This window comes from Squalius cephalus (genome assembly GCF_949319135.1).
Source record: "Squalius cephalus genome assembly, chromosome: 17".
Lineage (NCBI taxonomy): Eukaryota > Metazoa > Chordata > Actinopteri > Cypriniformes > Leuciscidae > Squalius > Squalius cephalus.
In genome coordinates this window covers 31,287,881-31,310,758 of record NC_137138.1, presented here as the reverse complement: position 1 = coordinate 31,310,758, position 22,878 = coordinate 31,287,881, and the positions used below count along the sequence as shown (strand labels likewise).

Sequence of the window (22,878 nt, the reverse complement as noted above, 5' to 3'; positions counted from 1 at the left end):
CTTCTCAGAAATCTGGTTGCAGCCATTAATAGCTTCCTTTTTCTGCCCTGTCTAGATAGTGTAAGCACTGTTCCTTTAACTTTGAACTTGCAAACTATGCTTCCAGCGGTGTCTCTAGGAACATTTAGTGCCTTCGCTATCTTTTTGTATCCCGTTCCTTGTTTGTGAATCCGATGATATCTTCTTTAACTTTTTGGATCATTCTTTTGACTTAGCCATATTTCTAACTTTTTGGATCATTCTTTTGACTTAGCCATATTTCTAACATGCAATCAAACGTGACACTCAACAAACCCAGCCAGTTCAGATATGTCGTATTCTAGCTCAAGCACACCTGGTGCAACTAATGAAGCCTTTGATTGGTTGCATCAGGTGTGCTTGAGACAACACCTGTTTTCCAGATTTGTGTTGTTGTGAGGGATTCTACTCAGGTGGTTGAATAATTTTGAGGCTGCAGAAGTCATTAAAAGTTGCATTCATGTAATCACAGATGGACTTGATGATGGTGAGATCAGATCTCTGTGTGGAGCACTGACTGTTGTCAGACTCCTTGTGCATTTAAAAATCTCACTGGATTATTACAATTAATGGCAAAAGGAATGTTCAGAAATGTAAACGGATATTTCCTACTGACACACTACAGCAAAAGATATAAATAACTGGCTTAAATCAGTTTTTGGGGGGTGAAAATACTAAAGTGCCTAAGACTTTTGTACAGTACTGTATATATAAGTGCGTTCAATCGATTAAAAAAAAAAACTAATTAATCGCACATTTTTCTGAAATTAATCTGGATTAATCGTACCTAACGTTAATTTTTTTAGTACATTTTTTATTTGTAATAATTTCATATTTATACTCCAGATGAATGTAGAAACAACATAAAGACAGTAGCCTTTATTTTAAATATTTGTTTAATGAAAGAAGGCCAATATCACAGATACCAAAACTGCTATTGATGTCTCTATGAAATAGATTTTTTTCTAAATTTTAGCCATTAATTATAGGAATTTAGCATTACAGTATAATTTAATTATACAATATAGCTATTAATTTCCATTTTTAATGATATATGATTTTGGGATTTTTAACAGGTTCAAGAACGCTGGCTACAAGATAACTTGACCTTAAGGAAGCGTGTGGAGGAGCTGAAAGGGGTGTCTAGAAAACGTGAGGCTTTGCTTAAGGAGATGGGAAACATGCAAGTCGTGCAGTTGCGCAAGTATGAAATCACTTATACCTCTTATATACAGCTACCAAGTGCCAGTTAGGAAGTCCTGATGATGTTTGATACTTTCTGAAGTTCAGAAGACTTTATATACTGAGTATGTTCTTTGGTTACCATAAATCTAAATGAATCTCTCTCACCAACTCATAGATTTTGCTCCTCGCTACTTTAATGAAACCTAGTTTGTTTAAAGGGGAACTATGCAGTTTTTTTTTTTCTTAATTTACCTTAACTGAACAGCTTCGGAGTCATTGGAATGGTTATATGACTTTTTTCGGGTTGATTGGTGGTCTTCTCGCACCCACCTAGCACCTGTGAGCGGAAAAACCACCCTTGCAATTTTGGGCTGGCGGGCCTGACCTCAGCGTCAGGAAATCTAAACATTTATATGCTGGCCTTCTGTGTATCATACGCACCTCAGTGGACATGGCTTCATGCGTTCGCCGGCTTCTTTGAAAACAAATGCACATGACCAAAGTTAGAAGATGGGAGGGGGGGAGAGTCGCCAACGAGTTTTGACGACAGTGTTGTCAAATATCTATTCCGAAGCTGTAGGGGGAGCTCTATAGAAAAACCTGCGAGAAAACAGCGAAGAAATTGCCAAAACTGCATAGCGCCACTTCAAATGAGAGTTCAAATGAGTGTGTATCTTAAAGAGTGTATCTTCTGTTGTCAAGTGAGCGACGAGAAGTGGAGCGAAAGTTGGATGACCTGAAAAAGAACCGCAGTGTGGCTGTCGGTCGGCAGAAAGGCTACGAGGACGAGATCATCCGTTTTCGTAAAGAGCTCAATGAGGATCAATATAGCCGGGCTGAGGATCTCTACAGAGACAAAATGATTGTCATGAGAACAACAGAGTTGGCCAATAAGGACCTGGACATCTACTATAAAGCTCTAGACCAGTAAGTAGGTTTTTCTATAGGGGGTTTTCTGAAGGGTAATTTCAAGTAGCGGTTTGTCAGAGTGTATAGGTTTGGTTTTGATGTGGTTCAGCAGAGAACAAGAAGCAACAATCAGCAACAGGCCGTGTGTGCGATGACCTAGACTGAAGGAAGTCTGACTCAACTTTTAGCACTAATGGTGCAGTTGAATCATCACTAACTGGTGGGCTTAATATCACAGGACTCCTCAGAAACTCCACAGAAAGATGCTAAAACGCTTGTTACCATGTTATAACCATTGCTATGGTGATCTTGCCATGTTTAGGTCTTGATAAGTCAAATAATTTTGTAATGTATACAAAATTTGGTCCAAAACACTACATTACATACTATACACATTTTTGTTTATTTATTCAGAAAATACTAAGAAATCATTCAGAAAATACTAAGAAATCGTTCAGCACATGAGATTATACAAAGCATTTTACGTAAGAGAAACATAGAAAGCAATTTTTCATATAAGAGCAAACAATAATCACTGCAATACCCAGTAAAGTTAGAGTAAGCTACAACATAGGTAAAAATGCAGAAAAGTAATAAAGCATCATTTTATTTGAAGGAAATGCCTTTAATTGTTATTGTACTTAAAAGGGCTCATGACATGAGAAATCAAATTTCCCTTGACCTTTTGACACATACAGTAAGAGGTCTTTTTACCATTAAAATACCCTAGAATTTGTTAAAACATCCTCCTCCTTAAAACAAAAGCATTTAACCGAGCTACAAAAGCAGTTTGTTAGGATATTACAGGGTCTGTGATGTCACATGGGCAAATACACTAGCATATGATATTTTTCCACACAATTGTGGGACTAGTACTAACACTAAACTCAGGTCCTTGTGGAACTATACTGGTTCAGATAATATTTTAATGTTGATTCTCTCCTGCATGAAGACCCTGGCTAAGTTGTTCGATGCACAAGCACTGACCACTCAGTTATAGTTTACGAGATCTGTGTACAATTTACATTCATTTGCCTCGTCCAAATTTGAGCTCATTTTCATTGGTCTCTGTTCTGCACAAATTTACAATTTTAGCAATAATGATAAAGCATTGAGCATTATTATTAAAAATGGTGGTCAAAATGATGTTGCTGGTTTCTGTTGAGGAATATACAGAGGAAGTCACAAATCATTATCGTTGGTTTAGATCGGTATCGTCCTGTGTCTTCACAGAAGTTACATCAGCAGGACTGTGGTTGTCTGAATCGTTCTGCCGTCATCAGCCTATCTACAGTGCAGAGGCGTTATCCTGACTTTTCAGCCGTTAATCTTCAATTTCTTATTCTCATTCTTTAAGATATCGAGTTTAAATTGTCAATGACTTTTCTTTACTTTATAAAAGATCACAGTTGTCAGTATAGTCATTTCACTCCAAATATTGAATAATCAGTACTTGAGACACAGTAACTATAGTGGTCTATTAGTCACTCATTACTGCTCCATTGTGAATAAATTAATAAATTAACAGCATTTATTGCATAATCTCTATTTTAGACTTTATTCAGTTTGCACCAGAAATAGCAGTTTTTAGGCCAAATTGTGCAACTCTCTTAAAACCACAACAGATTATTTCAAAGTTTCAGGGTTTGTCACATTGCTTCTAGCAAACACCGGATATGGCTTATCATTGAATAAAATAAAATAACTTCAGTAAATATTGCATCAAATAAGAGATTTTATTCCCATTTTGTTTGTCGACTACTTTTAATGTATTATGCACACTAACAAAGAAGATACATTTGTAACACTTTACAATAAGGTTTAATTTGTTAACATTAGTTAATCTATTAGCTAACATGAACTAACCATGAGCATTACATTTGTTACAATATTTGTAAATCTAAAATACAGTGAGTTGTTTGTTAATGTTACCTTACAGTGCATTAACTAATGTTAACAAATACAACTTTTGATTTTAATAGTATTCGTAAATGTTGAAATTAACATTAACAAAGATTAACAAATGCTGTAGAAGTGCAGTTCATTAGTGTTGTTAACTAATGAAACCTTATTGTAAAGTCATCATCATCATCATCATCTTCCTCTTATCCGGGGCTGGGTCGTGGGGGCAGCAGTCAAAGCAGAGATGCCCAGACTTCCCTCTCCCCACGACAACATCATCCGCAAAAAGCAGAGACGAAATCGTGTGGTCCCCAAACCTGACACCCTCCGGCCCCTGGCTGCGCCTAGAAATTCTGTCCATAAAAATTATGAACAGAACCGGTGACAAAGGGCAGCCCTGCCGAAGTCCAACATGCACCGGGAACAAGTCTGACTTACTGTCGGCAATGCGAACCAAGCTCCTGCTCCAGTGGTACAGGGACCGGACAGCCCTTAGCAAAGGGCCCCAGACCCCATACCTCCCAGAGCACCCTCCACAGGACACAGCGAGGGACACAGACAAATGCCTTCTCCAAATCCACAAAGCACATGTGGATTGGTTGGGCAAACTCCCATGAACCCTCCAGCACCCTGGAGAGGGTATAGAGCTGGTCCAGTGTTCCACGACTGGGACGAAAACCACACTGTTCCTCCTGAATCTGAGGTTCTACTATCGGCCGAATTCTGAAGTCCTAATAATTCCGAATAAACCAAGTCCTCTCCAGTACCCTGGCATAGACCTTCCCGGGGAGGCTGAGAAGTGTGATCCCCCTGTAGTTGGAACACACCCTCTGGTCCCCCTTCTTAAAAAGAGGGACCACCAACCCACTCTGCCAGCCCAAAGGTATTGTCCCTAACCGCCACGCGATGTTGCAGAGGCGTATCAGCCAAGACAGCCCCACAACATCCAGAGACTTGAGGTACTCAGGGCGGATCTCATCCACCCTCTTGTGTCTTGCCACGAGGAGCTTCTTGACTTACCTCGGTGACTTCAGCTTGGGTGACCGATGAGTCCACCTCCGAGCCCTCACCCTCTGCTTCCTCAATGGAAGACGTATAAGCAAACCCACACCAGCCTGCCGCCTCTCACCATGGGCAACTCCAGAGTGGTAAAGAGTCCTTTCTCAAGGAGTGTGGTTCCAGAGCCCAAGCTGTGCGTGGAGGTGATCCCGACTATCTCTAGTCGGTACCTCTCAACCTCACCCACAATCTCAGGCTCCTTCCCCGCCAGCAAGGTGACGTTCCACGTCCCTAGAGCTAGTTTCCGTGTCCAGGGATCGGATTGTCGAGGCCCCCACCTTCGACTGCTGCCCGAGTCACTTTGCACCGGCCCCTTACGGTCCCTCCTGCAGGTGCTGAGTCCACGGGAGGGCGGCCCCACGTCACTCCATCGGGCTGAGCCACCAGGCGCTCACATACGATCCCAAAACCTGGGCCTGGCTCCAGGATGGGGCCCCGGCTGCGCCGTGCCGGGCGATGTCACAGTCCTTGCTTTAAATTCCATCATAAAGGGTTTATAAGCCGCTATTAGTCTGACCCGTCACCTAGGACCGGTTTGCCTTGGGAGATCCTAAAAGGGGCATATAGCCCCGGACAACATAGCTCCTAGGATCGTTCGGGCACTCAAACCCCTCCACCACGGTAAGGTGGCAGTTGTTTGCATTATGTTCGGTTTCAGACAGAACAGCAATTGTACAGTCACTTGTACAGCAACTCTGCTCAACAGTTTGTTTGTTTGTTTGTTTGGGGGGGGGGGGGGTCGAGCTAGCCTCCGTTTTCTTTGACAATACTTTAAACGTCAACAAGAAGTGACGTCAACCAACATCGTTTAGAGCACCTTTAATATGTATTGATCTATTTTATTACCTAAACTTGTAATACATTGATACTACTTCCGCGCTGATGGCTTACACCCAAGTAGAATAGGAGCAGATCTTCTGTCTGATAACATCTCCAAGTCGTTAAATACCGTTTGACTAGTAACCAAAAGTCCAAATTACAGTCTCTGTTGCACCAACTTAAAGGGTAATTTCACCCGTGGAGACATGAATGTGTATTGAAAGTGGGTCATTTATGTAGAAGAAATGTGAAATTATTTTTGAATTTGGAGCTTTCTAGACTGAGAAAAGCCAGAAAATTTATTTTTGGCTTATGTGGATGAAAGACAACAACTCCCAGAATGCACTTGCTTCGCTGCCCTACAAGGCCACTCCCAAGCCACGCCTACTGGTTAGACAGCGCAGTTGAAAACAAAACCATCAAGGCAAGGCTAGGCTACGAGTGAGTCTCCGTGACGAGTTTGCCCAAAATGTCCGGGATTTGGCTTTTGCGTTCTACAGTCGCCATTCATCATGTTTACTGTGGCGAGCAGGACGAGGCTGAGGGGCGCGGGAGAACGGCGCGAGGCCGGTGGCGTGATTACTGACGACCGACACCTGTGAGGCACTGTTCTCGTATCTCGCACGGAGGAGCAGGTATTTTCTTAGCAATGGTAAAACACACATCAACCGATCACGCCACCGGCCTCGGGTCTTTCAACCGATCACGCCACCGGCCTCGCGTCTTTCTCCCGCGGCGCTAGCCTCGTCCTGCTCCCTGTATTACTGTGATTACTGATGAACGCGCCTGTGAGATGCACCGGTCTCATAGGCTATCTCTCACGGAGGTGCGGGTATTTTCTTAGCAATGTTAAAACGCAAATCAACCGATCACTTGTTTAGCATTCATGTAAACATTACATTCAGATTCACCAATCGGGGTGAATTCAGTTAGATTGAAACAAAAGGTGAGCATGTTAACAATGAATGGCGACCGCAGAAAGCAAAAGCTGAATCCCTGACATTTTTGTCGATCTCGACAGCCGGACATGTCCGGGAAATAGAGTATGGTAACCCCTACTACTCAGCTTTCTTCGTCCCTGTTTTCTGCAGGTTTCTGCCGTTGAAATCAAACGCACTCGCACTGATCTGTGATAGGTCTGTTAGCGCATTAGGTCCAACCCCCTATGGGCGGGTTTGAAAGGGTGGATCTAGTGCTTGTAGTCTTAACAGTAATCCCCCCCTCTTACACTTCCTCCTACAATGACGCAAAATGACGATTTTTGCGTCATTGTAGGAGGAAGTGTAAAGAGGTAAATACAGATTTCTCTCGTCTCGGGGGAAAATGAAAAAATGTTGCATGACCATTCAATAGTATGACTGGATTTCTAACAATGCAAAGCTTAATGCAAATGGGTGAAGTGTCCCTTTAATTGATATAAATACTAGTGTAGAACATTGCATAGAAACTGTGTCTATTCCTCGTTTAGTGAGATCAAATAAATCTACTGCAGGATCTAGGAAAAATCTAATTGTTATTGAAACAGAAAATCTCGCTGTTAGTGAACAAAAACAATTTCTAAAGCTAGGTCTTCTAAACATTAGATCACTCACACCTAAGGCAGTTATTGTAAATGAAATAGTCACAGACAATAGCATCGATGTACTTTGCCTTACTGAAACCTGGCTTAAACCAAATGATTATTTCGGTCTTAATGAGTCTACTCCTCCTGGATACTGTTATAAGCATGAGCCCCGTCTGATTGGTCGTGGCAGTGGTGTTGCAACAATCTATAGAGATATTCTTAATGTTACCCAGAAAACAGATGACAAGTTTAATTCGTTTGAAGTACTTGTACTAAATGTTACGCTCTCAGATGTAAGAAAGAAATCCCTATTATCTTTAGCCTTGGCTACCGTATGTAGACCGCCAGGGCCTTACGCTGATTTCCTAAAAGAGTTTGCAGATTTTCTCTCAGATCTATTTGGTCAACGTCGATAAAGCATTAATTGTTGGAGATTTTAACATACACGTAGATAATTCAAATGATGCATTAGGGACTGCGTTTACAGATTTATTAAACTCCTTTGGGGTCAAGCAAAACGTCACTGGTCCCACTCATCGTCTTAATCATACACTCGATTTAATTATATCATATGGAACCGATATAGATATTATACCGCAAAGTGATGATGTCACTGACCATTACATGGTAACTTGCATATTATGTACTGCTGTAATATGTCATGCTGCGCCGCGTTATCGACCAGGCAGAACAATCCTCCCATCTACCATAGATAATTTCTCAAATTGTTTATCCGATCTGTCTCTGCTGCTGCCTGAACCTAAACAAACAGATGAACTAGAAGAACTAACTAGCACTATGAGCACCATTCTCTCCAGAACATTGGATATTGTTGCACCCGTTAAATTAAAAAAGGTGAGAGAGAAAATTAAAGCACCATGGTACAACAATACTACGCATGTTCTAAAGAGAGAAACCTGTAATTTAGAGCGTAAATGGAAACAAACTAATTTAGAGGTCTTTAGAATCGCGTGGAAAGACAGTATGTCACGTTATAAAAAGGCCCTAAAAGCAGCCAGGGCTAAGCATCTCCGCAAACTAATCGAAAATAACCAAAACAATCCAAGGTTTTTATTTAACACCGTGGCTAGACTAACAAATAAACAAGCGTCACCGGAACAAAATATCCCGTTACAGTTTAGTAGTAATGATTTCATGAACTTCTTTACTGAGAAAATAGAAAGCATCAGAACCACAAATGTAAACGTTCAATCTTCAATTGCGCCTTATAATTCAGCCTCAATTATCACCCCGCAAGAACAATTACAGTGCTTTACAACTATAGAACAAAAAGAGTTAAATAAACTTATCACTTCATCTAAAACAACAACATGTTTTTAGATCCTATACCAACTAAACTACTGAAAGAAGTGTTACCTATAGTGGAAGAGCCTCTCCTCAATATTATTAACTCATCTTTATCTTTAGGTCATGTTCCAAGAACATTTAAATTGGCAGTTATAAAACCACTCATTAAGAAACCACAATTAGATCATAATAACCTAGCAAATTATAGACCAATTTCAAATCTTCCATTTATGTCTAAAATATTAGAAAAAGTTGTGTCCACTCAACTGGGCTCTTTCTTGCAAGAAAATGACATCTATGAAAAGTTTCAGTCTGGTTTTAGGCCGCACCATAGCACTGAAACTGCGCTTGTTAAAATCACAAATGATTTACTTTTAGCTTCTGACCAAGGCTGTATCTCAATATTAGTTTTACTTGATCTTAGTGCTGCTTTCGATACTATAGATCACACAATACTCTTAGATCGACTACAAAATTATACTGGTGTTCAAGGACAAGCATTAAGCTGGTTCAGATCATACTTATCTGACCGCTATCATTTTGTCTATTTAAATGTAGAAAAATCGATCATAACTCCAGTAAACTATGGCGTACCGCAAGGATCTGTGTTAGGCCCTCTATTATTCTCAATATATATGTTGCCACTTGGAAATATTATAAGGAAACATGGAATTAGTTTCCATTGTTATGCTGATGACACTCAAATATATATTTCATCACGACCGGATGAAAACGCTAAATTATCCAAACTGACAGAGTGTGTTAAAGATATAAAAGATTGGATGACGCGTAATTTTCTTTTATTAAATCCAGACAAGACATAGGTACTACTTATCGGTTCAAAAAACCACCCACAAAACCTCTCACAATACAATTTTAACATGGTAGGATGCCCTGTTACTTTATCCTCTACAGTAAAAGACCTGGGTGTTATATTAGATTGCAACCTGTCTTTTGAAAATCATATTTCATGTGTTACAAAAACAGCATTCTTCCACCTTAGAAACATTGCTAAGCTACGTAATATGCTATCAGTTTCTGATGCAGAAAAGTTAGTTCATGCATTCATGACCTCGAGACTAGATTACTGTAATGCTTTATTAGCTGGTTGTCCTGCATCCTCAATAAACAAGCTACAGTTAGTCCAAAATGCAGCCGCTAGAGTTCTTACTAGATCAAGAAAATATGATCATATAACACCGATTTTAATATCACTACATTGGTTACCTATAAAGTCCCGTATTAACTACAAGGTATTGCTACTGACTTATAAAGCCCTAAACGGCTTAGCTCCAGTCTATTTAACGGATTTTCTATCGCCCTATAATCCATCGCGCTCTTTAAGATCACTTAATTTGAGGCGTTTGGTCATACCTAGGATATCTAGGTCCACCAAACGAGGGAGAGCATTTTCACATTTAGCTCCAAAACTCTGGAATAGTCTTCCTGATACTGTTCGTTGCTCAGACTCGCTCTCCCAGTTTAAAACTAGATTAAAGACGCATCTCTTCAGCCAGGCATTCATATAATATTTTTAATCTTACAGTTAAATCCGACCTCTAGTTCATAAACACCAGAGGAGAACTGGCCCCCGACTGAGCCTGGGTTCTCCCAAGGTTTTTTTTTTTTTCTCCATTAGGTCACCTGATGGAGTTTTTCGGTTCCTTGCCACTGTTGCCTTTGGCTTGCTCAGTTGGTGATATTTTGGGGATATTTAATTTTAATTTTATCAATCAATAAATTCCATTAGAAACAAACCTTGTTGTATTATTTTAATTTAATACTGTGAAGCTGCTTTGATACAATCTGTATTGTGAAAAGCGCTATGCAAATACACTTGACTTGACTTGACTACTGATAATTGCTGATTAATCAATAACAAAATATACCATATAGTAATGTGTCATGGTACTGGAATTCGATACAATACCTTGAAAAATATTCTATACCATTTTTGATACCACAGGGGAAACTGCCAAAATACCACCACCACAGATAATTTGTTCTCATAATTGTTTGATAATTGGGGTAGTTTTGTGAAATAGCTTACACACAGCACAGGGTTCCTATTTTGGCAGTTATGTTTTATACCTATTTTGGGTTCCAAGACTGACCATATTTACCTGAATAGCAAGATGGGCATTTTGACAATTTTGTATGTATTTGGCCGTTTAAGCACAAAAAGCCACGAAAAAGAAGTAAATGTGGTACTCGCGAGCTGATTGAGAGGCAGCTTTATGGTTGCACCACTTATATAGATCAGTGGTGCAATGCGCAATACAAGCACAATTCAACTGGAGCAAATGTTTTTATGAAATGTTGTGGAATAAAAAGTTCAATATTATGCTTTGAAATGTAGTGAAGTAAAAGTAAAAGTTTCCAAAAATAAAAATACTCCGATTCAGTACAGATACTTAAAAAATGTACTTAAGTACAGTAACAAAGTAAAAATATTTACTGTCCACCACCGGGATAAAATAATTTGAGTCACTAATTAATAACCTGAAGTAACGTTAATTAACCCTCTGGGGTCTAAGGTGTTTTTGGGGTCCTTGAGATGTTCTGACATGCCCTGACATTTTTGCTTTTTTCAGTTGCTTATAAACATATTAATGGCAAAGGTGTAAATTCACTCTATATAGCACAAACAGGGCTACCATCATATGTGAGCACCATGCATGTACATGTTTGTATTTTTGAGAGAATAATGTTTATGCATGGTTATTGAAAAAAATAAAAACTAAAGTTTCTGAAATAAGGCCATAAAACACATTCTAAATATGTGTCAATAAGACTTTTGACTAATGGATGTCATCGCCTAGAGTTTTTTCTTCAAAATGATGTGAAAATTATCCTGCCTAATCATTCACATAACACAATGCATTGATTTAAATTTTGCAAAACACTTTCTGTCTGGAAAGGCAATATATAGCACAAACACAAAGTGGGCGTCAACGATCATGCATATTTAGTGGTTCGCACCTGGAGACAATGGGGCCCACATACTTAATGAGCCATTCATTCAGGTGTGTCACAAGAAAGAATGCAAGAGCAACAGTTGGAAGCATCTCGTGTTTTTTTTATTTTTACACAAATTGTGCTTGCAAATTGGCCTATAATATCAAAAGGAAAACATGTCTAGTAATTGTGCAGTTAATTCTCATACTGTATTTTCAGTTTTGGAATATTTATCCTCTCCCCAAATTTGTCACTAATAAAACACAATAAAAAAATATTTTAAAGAAAAGGCTTATATTTACCTTTTATTAGTTTGTTTACATCTACCTTGTATTTTTTTTTTTTTTATTAAAAAGGTTACAATTACAACAACAATTCAAGTGTAATCTTTCTTTGTAAAAACTAAAGTATACATTTTATCATACATATTTCAAAGTTAAGGATTCATTACTTGAATATAGCCTAGGCTACATTGGAATAAACACTATAACATATTTTTTTATTATTTTTGACAAAACATACTATATTTAACATATGAGCAAAAATTGGCAAACAAAAGCTTATTTGAGGTGGCAGATATTTTACAGTAAAAATTTATAATCTATCCAAAACTAATCAATGAAATGTTGTCTTTCATATGTCTGTAACATAGTAACTTTCATTTTTATTATAAGAAATATAAATGTTAATTTGCAGTTTAATACGTTGCTTATACAAATACATTTTATTTCAACATATTTCACTCGATTTTTACTCAGTAGCCTATAGCAATACAGTTTGCTAAAAGCGAAACATTCACAGACAGAAACGATTCAAATTTAAACCGTCTTTTGCCAGTTGTGGTAAACAGCGGCATCTCTGCCGTTCATTCATTCATTCATGCACAGAAACGCGCCGCACTTGAGAATGAAAAAAAAACTTACTACATTATTCCATAGCCTCGGATCTGTTGCTCCTCGTACTTCTGAGGTAAATTTTCCATTATAGTATTATTCCTCACAGCGCTGCGAGACTGTGTAAACAAGTACAATGATCTGATGTGTTTTCTCGAGCTGATGTGGGCGTTCACAGTTTGCGTGGATTGCCTCAGACATTTGCGTTTGAATAGCGCGCGCTCTCCGTGGGCGGGTGGCACATTACATCTGAATGAGCTCTAATTAGCTCGACTGGAATCGCTCTCTTTTAATGCAGATTTCACAAGATGAGAATATTTGTTTTTTATATAAATTACTTCATTTAAAAGAAGAGAATTCAAGCTTCATGCCTGTGTGTCTGTATGTCTGTTTGACTGAGTATTCGCTGAGTTATGGTTCATTTTCGGACGCGTTTCAGAATGGACTACACTGACAGAGAGAAGGCAGAACTCGCATCATGTTTATTTTTCTTTATTTGGCGAAAAGCACAACACTTTGTTTTTATTGTGAGTATACACAAAAATAATACACACTTAACAGGATCGATTGATGTATAACACAAGCATATAAGATAAAAAGTAATATTTTATTTTATTTATTTGTTTTCACTGATAAGGAAAAAAACGAGCCTATCGCGCCGGCGCGATAGCCGACCTCAGGGGGTTAAAATACTAAGCCTATGAAAGTAGGCTTTGCATTATTTTATCATACAGTAATATATAAAAACATAAAACTCTCCATTAGAAGAGTTAGAATCTAGCTAACTGACCAACTGCCGATTAAATAAATCATGTGATGTTACATGATGTGACGTATAGGGTAAAGTGCCCATTGCCACACCGAAAAGAAGAAAAGGTTCTATTTATTTATTTAACATAATTCATTTTATTAGTTCAAATACTATCAAAAATTTATTTAAGCATACTGTAAGTATGTTGTACATCACATGAGGATTTAGGAGTGAGGGAAACTAATTTGATGAAGGTCCCCGCAGGCCTCCTAGTGGCACCGACCCTGGTATTAGGAGGCAAACACACAGAAAACATTCTTTCCTTATGAAATATATAGTAGGGGTTTACCAGTGGTCATTGGAAAAACCATGTTGGTCGACCACTGGTACAAAAAACTAAACCTAACTGCTATAAGTCTTTATAACTGCCAAGTACTTCAGTAGATTGATTGGAAACTTGCCAAGGCTGAGAATTGGGTTTTATGCATGTGACGTCACTAAGGCCCCATTTACACTGCATGGTTCAAGTGACCCAATTCCGATTTTTTCCTCTCATGTGGCACAGATCGGATATGACCGGTGAACGTGTAAGCAGGAAAAAAACGCATGGATTCCGATTTTCTCAGATCGGATTCAGGCCTCATTCATATGTGGTAATAAATCGGATATGAATCGGATACGTGCATTTGCGTCTGCCATGTAAGCAGACAAATCGGATATTCCCCAGTAAATGCGAGTCATACGTCATTAAAAAAGACACCAACTGCGATCACATGACTTATTAATGGTGCGATGGAGGATGAAGGCTCAACATAGTGGAGTATTTTTTTTCTCCGCCTTACGAGAGCAATGTTTTGCTGACCTTTGAAAATAGTGCGGAAAGCAAAACACTGGATAGTTAGAGATGCGCGGATGAGCTCCAACGTCACCCGAATCCGCAGCCAAAAACAAATCATCCACCCGCACCAATATTTTTGTCTGATTTAAGTATCGTACCTGATGGTCAAATTATGTATTCGTGTTGTTACGCGTGAGGATAAATGGATGATCATCGCCTTCAACAGCGGACTCGAATCTCTAATGGTAACATAATACACTGATGAATGAGCGCTGCTTTTAAATGAACATTTCTTTAAAACAAAATTTATTTGACAGAATTTAATTTTCTTAATGGCAAACAGGCTTTACTCCCTTGAAACTTAAACTGGAATGGAACATGGCTACTCATATTTTAGAGAATGTAGTTAATATTTTTCGTTAATAATGATTGATCATATCCACCCGCGACCCACCCAAAATTAATCAGAATGTTATTTTTATTAGCCTATTAACCTGCCCGATCCGCGGATTATCCACAGAGCCCCCGCGGATATGACCGCGATCCACGCATCACTATAATAATTTTGTCTGCTTTACTTCATTTTCCGGGTCAGAACGTCTACATTTGGTGGTTTTGGCAGTGTATAGTGTAAATGCAAATATCGGATATGGGTCACTTTTAAAATATGATGTAAGCGGGTCTTCAAAAAAATCGGATATAGTCAGCAAATCGGAATTGGGCATCAAGACCTGCAGTGTAAATGCAGCCTTATAGTCTCTATAGCTGATCAAATGGAGACTTTACACAGACAGCTGTCCATAGTATTCTGCTTTCTAGGCCGTTGATTGGGTGTAGGCTGGTAAAGCAGTTTTCTTCTAATGAAATATTGAGCCACACATCAAACCAGCTGACCCGTTCTTCTCGCCATGATACCATCATTGCTGACTGTGCAGAAGAGTAGAGGAAGTGTGGCAAACTGATATGACACACCATGTTGAGATGCAAGATTTCGCCTAATATCAATTCTAATAAATGGGTGAGAAAAAAACCTAATGGTCAAAATTACAGTATTTTCTTACATTTTGTGAAATCCAGAGCGATGTCTTCAAATGACTGAAGAGGTTTCGTTTTGTGGCAAGCCTTTTTAGCTGCTGGTATTGGTGAGCTACTTCACTGTAAAATGTCACTTAATGCTTTGGAATAATAGCCTGGCAAGCCAGACCTACATCAAGATGTTAGGTCTGGAAACTCACCATAGACGCGGTTTAATCCGAGGGGCGGGATAAACGGCTGTCTTTCAAATTCCCTCTGCACGCAATAGGACAGCGCTTCAACCAACTAGAGCGTTTTCCCAACAGCGGAGCTATGATAGATTCAACTTTTGCCATATCTGGCCGGCAAAACGACGAACACATCTTCCTTTTTTTAAGAATGACTTAAGTGCCGTTCTTTGCTCTTTTCTCAAAGAAAAATTTAACTCCAAGTCCTCCAGAGTCGCGGCCAAAGCCGATTCGTTCTCCAGCAGCCGTCATTCTTTGTTTTCAAGTAGCAGCAGGTAACCGTCGCAACTCTGTCGTCATATGTTAAGCCCGCCCTGCCTACTCTATACGCGACGTGATTGGCCTGACCCAATTTAGGTTTTTGCAGCTCGAAAGTCTATGGAGAGTTTCTAGACTACCCTAGCTGCAAAATACATTTTGCTGCCGCTAGGGTGGGTCTAGATTTCTAGGCTATTGGAATAAAGGAGAATATTGTAGAATGGCTTTGCTTCCCACAAAAATGAACAGTTGTATTACATTACATTACATTAATGCCCGGCCTGAAAAAAAGTTGGTGTTTGAATTTAAATAGGAAAATAAAAAGCCTATGACTTGATCATTAATCATTATTGCAGTGATCATTATGTTTCTAGCATATATCTAGTTATATGTTTGGGAACAGTTCTTCTAACCCTAATCGGTGGAGTGTCTAGCTTTTCATTTCGATTTCACGATGACGTGTTTGTACTCTGTGTATAGGGAGCGGCAGCACATTTTACAAGATATTTGTCAATGACACTCAGGATCTGTTGCGCACCAAATCCTCAAGTCAAGCCAAGTCAAGTAAACTTAATTTATACAGCGCTTTTAATAATATAGATTGTTTCAAAGCAGCTTTACAGTGGTAATAGGAAATTAAAGTAACATAGATTGTTTTTGCTTTACAGCAGCTCTACAATAAAGTTATTGTCCAGCTAAAGTTAGTTTTGATTGATTCACTTCTGTCACAACGATCATTAGTTATTAACTTAGGGGTCGCTAACACGTCTCCGTTCTAACAGAAAACCCTCAATGCAATCAGGCTGCCCATTTGCACAAAATAGTGCCGGGTGGCTCGAGAACACAAACCATGAAATAGGTTTCAAGGTACAAGCCTTGAAAAATTATTAAAAAAAATGTATCGCTTCCGCGTAGCCACGTGAACCGGAATTATCCTGACAGCGTTTTATCTGTACAGAGGTGAAGGGAAGGGAAGGAGGCCTTCACTGGGGAGAGACTAGTTGAGACTTCAGGACTGCGTTGTCGTTGTGTCCAGGCGCAGGTCCTTCATCAGATCCGGATACGGCCTGGATCCGGGGGACTGTGGTAAACCTCGGGATAAACAGAGAGACTAATTTTAGCATAACACTGTGTAACACTGAATACTGCAGCAAGGCTAGCATGCACAATTAAATAACCAATATCGACGGATACCAATAAAAAAAAAGATATGGTACAGATATATCGTGCATCCCTAGTATATATGAATATTCATGAAGCTATTTTTTATTACAGAACAATAATGAAGTTTCACAGCATGAAGATGGAGGAGATTAATAAAATCATCAGAGATTTATGGCGGAGCACATACAGGGGACAAGGTCTGCCTTTACACACAAATGTTTGTCTGCAATTATGGCTTTGTTTTCATGAATCTTTTGTCCTGCTTGATAAGGTGTCAAATCTTTGTTTGATTGTCTGAGACTTGCTATATATTACCATGAGTCTATGACCTTTTACCATGAGTATGTCTCCTGATCTCCCACAGACATTGAGTACGTAGAGATTCGCTCTGATGTGGATGAGAACGCCTCTGCCGGCCTGAAAAGAAGGACTTACAACTATAGAGTGGTAATGGTCAAAGGAGACACGGCTTTGGACATGCGGGGACGTTGCAGTGCTGGACAAAAGGTCAAAAAGCAGCTATGTGTATCTTGTGTTTCTCAATCACTCCAGTGAAAAAAATAATCTCTCTTAGAATCACCCAAGGTTCCCATTTAAATGTTTACTGCATGTTTGTCTGTAGGTTCTCGCCTCCCTCATAATACGGTTGGCTCTGGCTGAGACGTTCTGTCTGAACTGTGGGATTCTGGCGCTGGATGAGCCCACCACCAATTTAGACAGAGAGAATATAGAGTCCTTGGCACATGCACTGGTGGAGTGAGTCTTTTTTTTACATAAATACAGACAGTCTTTAAACAGGAAACACAATTTATTTACAGCAAGAGCAAAATGACAAAACAAGAACTTCTATTTGCCATTTGACACTTTCACTAACTAAAAGATGTGCCATTGGTTTCTTTGCAGGATAATCAAGAGTCGTTCTCGTCAACGCAACTTCCAGCTGCTTGTTATCACTCACGACGAGGATTTTGTCGAGCTCCTGGGACGATCCAACTATGTGGAGCATTTCTACAGGATCAGGAAGAACCAGGACCAGTGCTCAGAAATCACAAAGTGCAGTATCAACACACTCAACTCCTACCTGCACTGATGCCTCAGATCAGATGAGAGAAGAAAGACTGTTAGTCTATATAGAATCAAAGTTTAATGTATTAGACCATTGATAAGCATGATCTAAACTCAGTCTCTATGTACCAAATCTTGGCCAAATCTAAGCACCTAGCAGTAAATTGTCCACAAAAACATACTTTCATTAATTTTCGAGTTAAATTGAATTTATGTAAAAATGTTTTAACTCAACATTTTACATAAGAATGGTTTTGCGTAAAATTTACACACAAATTTCATGAAAGGCACTATGTGATTCAACTTTACTAATATTAGTTTGTACATTTAGTTGCCTTTTTTCTGAAATATTAAAAAAATCTTTTCTTGTTCTAATTTCTGAATCATCATCTAATTATTTGTGACCTCACGTCATTATCTGTAATGGTGGCATCAAACATATTTGGATTAGGGCTGTCGATTGGTTTTAAAAAAATAGTTAAGGCTTCTGTAATTAATCATGAGTAATTGCACCTAACATTAAAATTTGTAATCATCAATATACAGTGCATCTGGAAAGTATTCACTGCGCTTGGCTTCACTTTTTCCACATTTTGTTATGTTACAGCCTTATTCCAAAATGGATTCAATTAATTATTTTCCTCAAAATTCTACAAACAATACCCTATAATGACAACGTGAAAGAAGTATGTTTGAAATCTTTGTAAATTTATTAAAAAAAAAAAAAAAAAAAAAAAAGAAGAAATCACATTTACATAAGTATTCACAGCCTTTGCTCAATACTTTGTTGTAGCACCTTTGCCACCAATTACAGCCTCAAGGCTTTGAGTATGATGCTACAAGCTTGGCACACCTATTTTTGGGCAGTTTATCCAATTCTTCTTTGCAGAATCTCTCAAGCTCCATCAGGTTGGATGGGGAGCGTCGGTGCACAGCCATTTTCAGATCTCTCCAGAGATGTCCAATTGGGTTCAAGTCTGGGCTCTGGCTGGGCCACTCCAAGGACATTCACAGAGTTGTCCCGTAGCCACTCCTTTGTTATCTTGGCTGTGTGCTTAGGGTCGTTGTCCTGTTGGTAGATGAACCGTTGCCCTAGTCTGAAGTCCAGAGCGCTCTGGAGCAGGTTTTCATCAAGGATGTCTCTGTACATTGCTGCATTCATCTTTCCCTCGATCCTGACTAGTCTCCCAGTTCCTGTCTCTGAATGATTCTGCCACCACCATGCTTTACTGTAGGGATGGTATTGGCCAAGTGATGAGCAGTGCCTGGTTTCCTCCAGACATGACACTTGCCATTCAGGCCAAAGAGGTCAATCTGTTTCATCAGACCAGAGAATTTTATTTTTCATGGTCTGAGAGTCCTTCAGGTGTCTTTTGTCAAACTTCAGGCGGGCTGTCATGTGCCTTTTACTGAGGAGTGGCTTCCGTCTGGCCACTCTACCGTACAGGCCTGATTGGGGGATTGCTGCAGAGATGGTTGTTCTTCTGGAAGCAGGGTTCCCACGGGTCCTTGAAATCCTTGAAAGTTTGTGAATCTGAAAAAAAAAATTTCAAGGCCCTGGAAAGTTTTTGAAAATATACATACATCGATAAAACAGGGCCTTGAAAGTGCTTGAATTTATTTTGTGCAAAATTCCATATTATTCCCTCCGGTCCGCTTATGTGTTATTTCGCCAACACTTTGTGGCCTATGCATTCTAGCTTGCTCGATTTGCATTAGTTATGCACATTTACGCGTTATGTTAAGTGTTTCCCGCGTGAGGTACTTTGTGTGTACGTTGCCATGACGTGCAAGTGCACAAAACTATTACGATGGTACCTCAATGTTTGTTGTTGGACACAACAAATGTGTCCCCACATTAAGTCCTTGAATTTGAGAGTAATGGACCTGGAAAGTCCTTGAAAGGTACTTGAATTTGAAGCTAACCAAGGTGTGGGAACCCTGTGGAAGGTTCTTCTCTCTCCACAGAGAAAAGGAGATTTGTCAGACTGACCATCGGGTTCTTGGTCACCTCCCTGACTAAGGCCCTTCTCCCCCGATCGCTCTTTTTATCCGGGTGGCCAGCTCTAGGAAGAATCCTGGTGGTTCCAAACTTCTTCCATTTACGGATGATGGAGGCCACTGTGCTCATTGGGACCTTAAATGCTGCAGAAATTGTTCAGTACCCTTCCCCAGATCTACACTCACCTAAAGGATTATTAGGAACACCATACTAATACTGTGTTTGACCCCCTTTCGCCTTCAGAACTGTCTTAATTCTACGTGGCATTGATTCAACAAGGTGCTGAAAGCATTCTTTAGAAATGTTGGCCCATATTGATAGGATAGGATCTTGCAGTTGATGGAGATTTGTGGAATGCACATCCAGGGCTCGAAGCTCCCGTTCCACCACATCCCAAAGATGCTCTATTGGGTTGAGATCTGGTGACTGTGGGGGCCATTTTAGTACAGTGAACTCATTGTCATGTTCAAGAAACCAATTTGAATGATTCGAGCTTTGTGACATGGTGCATTATCCTGCTGGAAGTAACCATCAGAGGATGGGTACATGGTGGTCATAAAGGGATGGACATGGTCAGAAACAATGCTCAGGTAGGCCGTGGCATTTAAACGATGCCCAATTGGCACTAAGGGGCATAAAGTGTGCCAAGAAAACATCCCCCACACCATTACACCACCACCACCAGCCTGCACAGTGGTAACAAGGCATGATGGATCCATGTTCTCATTCTGTTTACGCCAAATTCTGACTCTACCATCTGAATGTCTCAACAGAAATCGAGACTCATCAGACCAGGCAACATTTTTCCAGTCTTCAACTGTCCAATTTTGGTGAGCTCGTGCAAATTGTAGCCTCTTTTTCCTATTTGTAGTGGAGATGATTGGTTCCCGGTGGGGTCTTCTGCTGTTGTAGCCCATCCGCCTCAAGGTTGTGTGTGTTGTGGCTTCACAAATGCTTTGCTGCATACCTTGGTTGTAACGAGTGGTTATTTCAGTCAAAGTTGCTCTTCTATCAGCTTGAATCAGTCGGCCCATTCTCCTCTGACCTCTAGCATCAACAAGGCATTTTTGCCCAAAGGACTGCCGCATACTGCATGTTTTTCCCTTTTCACACCATTCTTTTTAAACCCTAGAAATGGTTGTGCGTGAAAATCCCAGTAACTGAGCAGATTGTGAAATACTCAGACCGGCCCGTCTGGCACCAACAACCATGCCACGCTCAAAATTGCTTAAATCACCTTTCTTTCCCATTCTGACATTCAGTTTGGAGTTCAGGAGATTGTCTTGACCAGGACCACACCCCTAAATGCATTGAAGCAACTGCCATGTGATTGGTTGATTAGATAATTGCATTAATGAGAAACTGAACAGGTGTTCCTAATAATACTTTAGGTGAGTGTATGCCTCTACAGACCTCTACAGGAGGTCTACAGACAATTCCTTGGACTATATGGCTTGGTTTGTGCTCTGACATGCACTCTTCTTCTTCTTCTTTGAGATTTTATTGGCGGTTGACAAACAACAAAATGGTGTATTACCGCCACCGAATGGTATGGAGTGTGGATCAAAATGACATTTTTATATCCTCTCCCACAAATTATTCTAAGATACTGAAAAATAAAACTATAACATTCATTTCCCGAGTTATTTTGTAAAAATCTCCTATATTGAATTTTTATTTATTTAGAATCCTCCTTTCAGGCTTGTATTTCTGACAGTATAGCATAACAGTTTCTTCTTGCCCACAAAATTCGCACCTTCCCATATCATGTTTACCCATTTCAAGTCCAAATCTCATCCTTGATATTATCTCATCTCGCCTGTTTTTTCCTGCACTTCTCTTCCACTTTCCTTTGAATTCTGTAAAACCATCAACCTTTCTTCTCCATATCCCATTGTTTTTGCCACCTTACCTTCAACCTTTCCTTAATAATACTCTTGATTTCATTCTTACTTATACTAACATTAAGTTAATGTAATTGTTTTTTTATGGCTTCTTTTGCTGCCTTTTCTGCCATTTCATTTCCTTGGATACCAATATGTGCTGCCGGGTACCCATAAAAATATGACTGTAAGTCCCATCATTTGAATTCTGTATAATGTTTGCTGTATTTCTATTAAAATGTCTGGTCTACTTTCCGAATGACTGTATTGTAAGCTAGCCAATGATGAACTTGAGTCTGAACAAACAACTGATTTCAATGGTCTTATCTCCTCTATCCACTGTGTTGCTAATAATAGTGCAATAATTTCCCCTGTATAAACGGATAACTCATCACTTATCCTTTTCCTTATTGATAACTGAAACTCTGGAACAGTAAAAGCAACTCCTATCTTATTGTCTATACTCTTTGATGCGTCTGTGTAGAACTGGGGCCGTATTCACAAAGAATTTTAAGGCTAAAAGTAGCTCCTAACTGGCAAATTTAGGAGCAACTCCTAAAAATAATGGGCGTGTCACTCCTAACTTTAGGACTCCTAATTTTTTTCACTAAGAGTAATTCACAAAGCATTTTAAGTCTGGGACAGCTTAAAAGAAGTCGAGAGGACTCCTAACTCACTAAGACCTATTCACAAACCGCTTTTTGTGGCATTTCACGTTGCAATGTTTTGAAATGCGTATGCGGCGGCTACAGGAGCTTCCAATCGCGAGGGAACAATTTTGCATTGTAGGCATAACTAGGGATGCAATAACGCCACCAACATCAACCAAAACTAGGCTACTCATTGCATGTAAACTAATTGTAACGTTTCATTGTGAATCAAATTAAAATGTTCTTCTCTTTGCAAACGTAGGCAGAGGCATATAGTGACAGATTAATTCAATAATGTTGCAAAGATATTGCATCAATCCATATGTTTCATTAGGCTACTAGGCTATTTGTTTTGCCTTACTCTTTATTCATTTAGGCTATTTATTCAGT

General features: G+C 39.5%; 1 protein-coding gene across 1 annotated transcript in view; it reads left to right on the top strand.

The window, feature by feature from the left end:
• The window catches only part of LOC307144549 (DNA repair protein RAD50-like), a 48,488-nt gene extending 29,821 nt beyond the window's left edge, over window positions 1-18,667 (top strand). The window contains exons 21-26 of the mRNA XM_079846987.1: window positions 1,095-1,222; window positions 1,906-2,130; window positions 17,000-17,085; window positions 17,253-17,395; window positions 17,511-17,644; window positions 17,792-18,667. Coding sequence (XP_079703113.1) covers window positions 1,095-1,222; window positions 1,906-2,130; window positions 17,000-17,085; window positions 17,253-17,395; window positions 17,511-17,644; window positions 17,792-17,978 — 903 coding nt within the window. The 3' untranslated portion in view covers window positions 17,979-18,667. The remainder of the gene's footprint in view (window positions 1-1,094; window positions 1,223-1,905; window positions 2,131-16,999; window positions 17,086-17,252; window positions 17,396-17,510; window positions 17,645-17,791) is intronic.
• The last annotated feature ends 4,211 nt before the right edge of the window (window positions 18,668-22,878 follow it).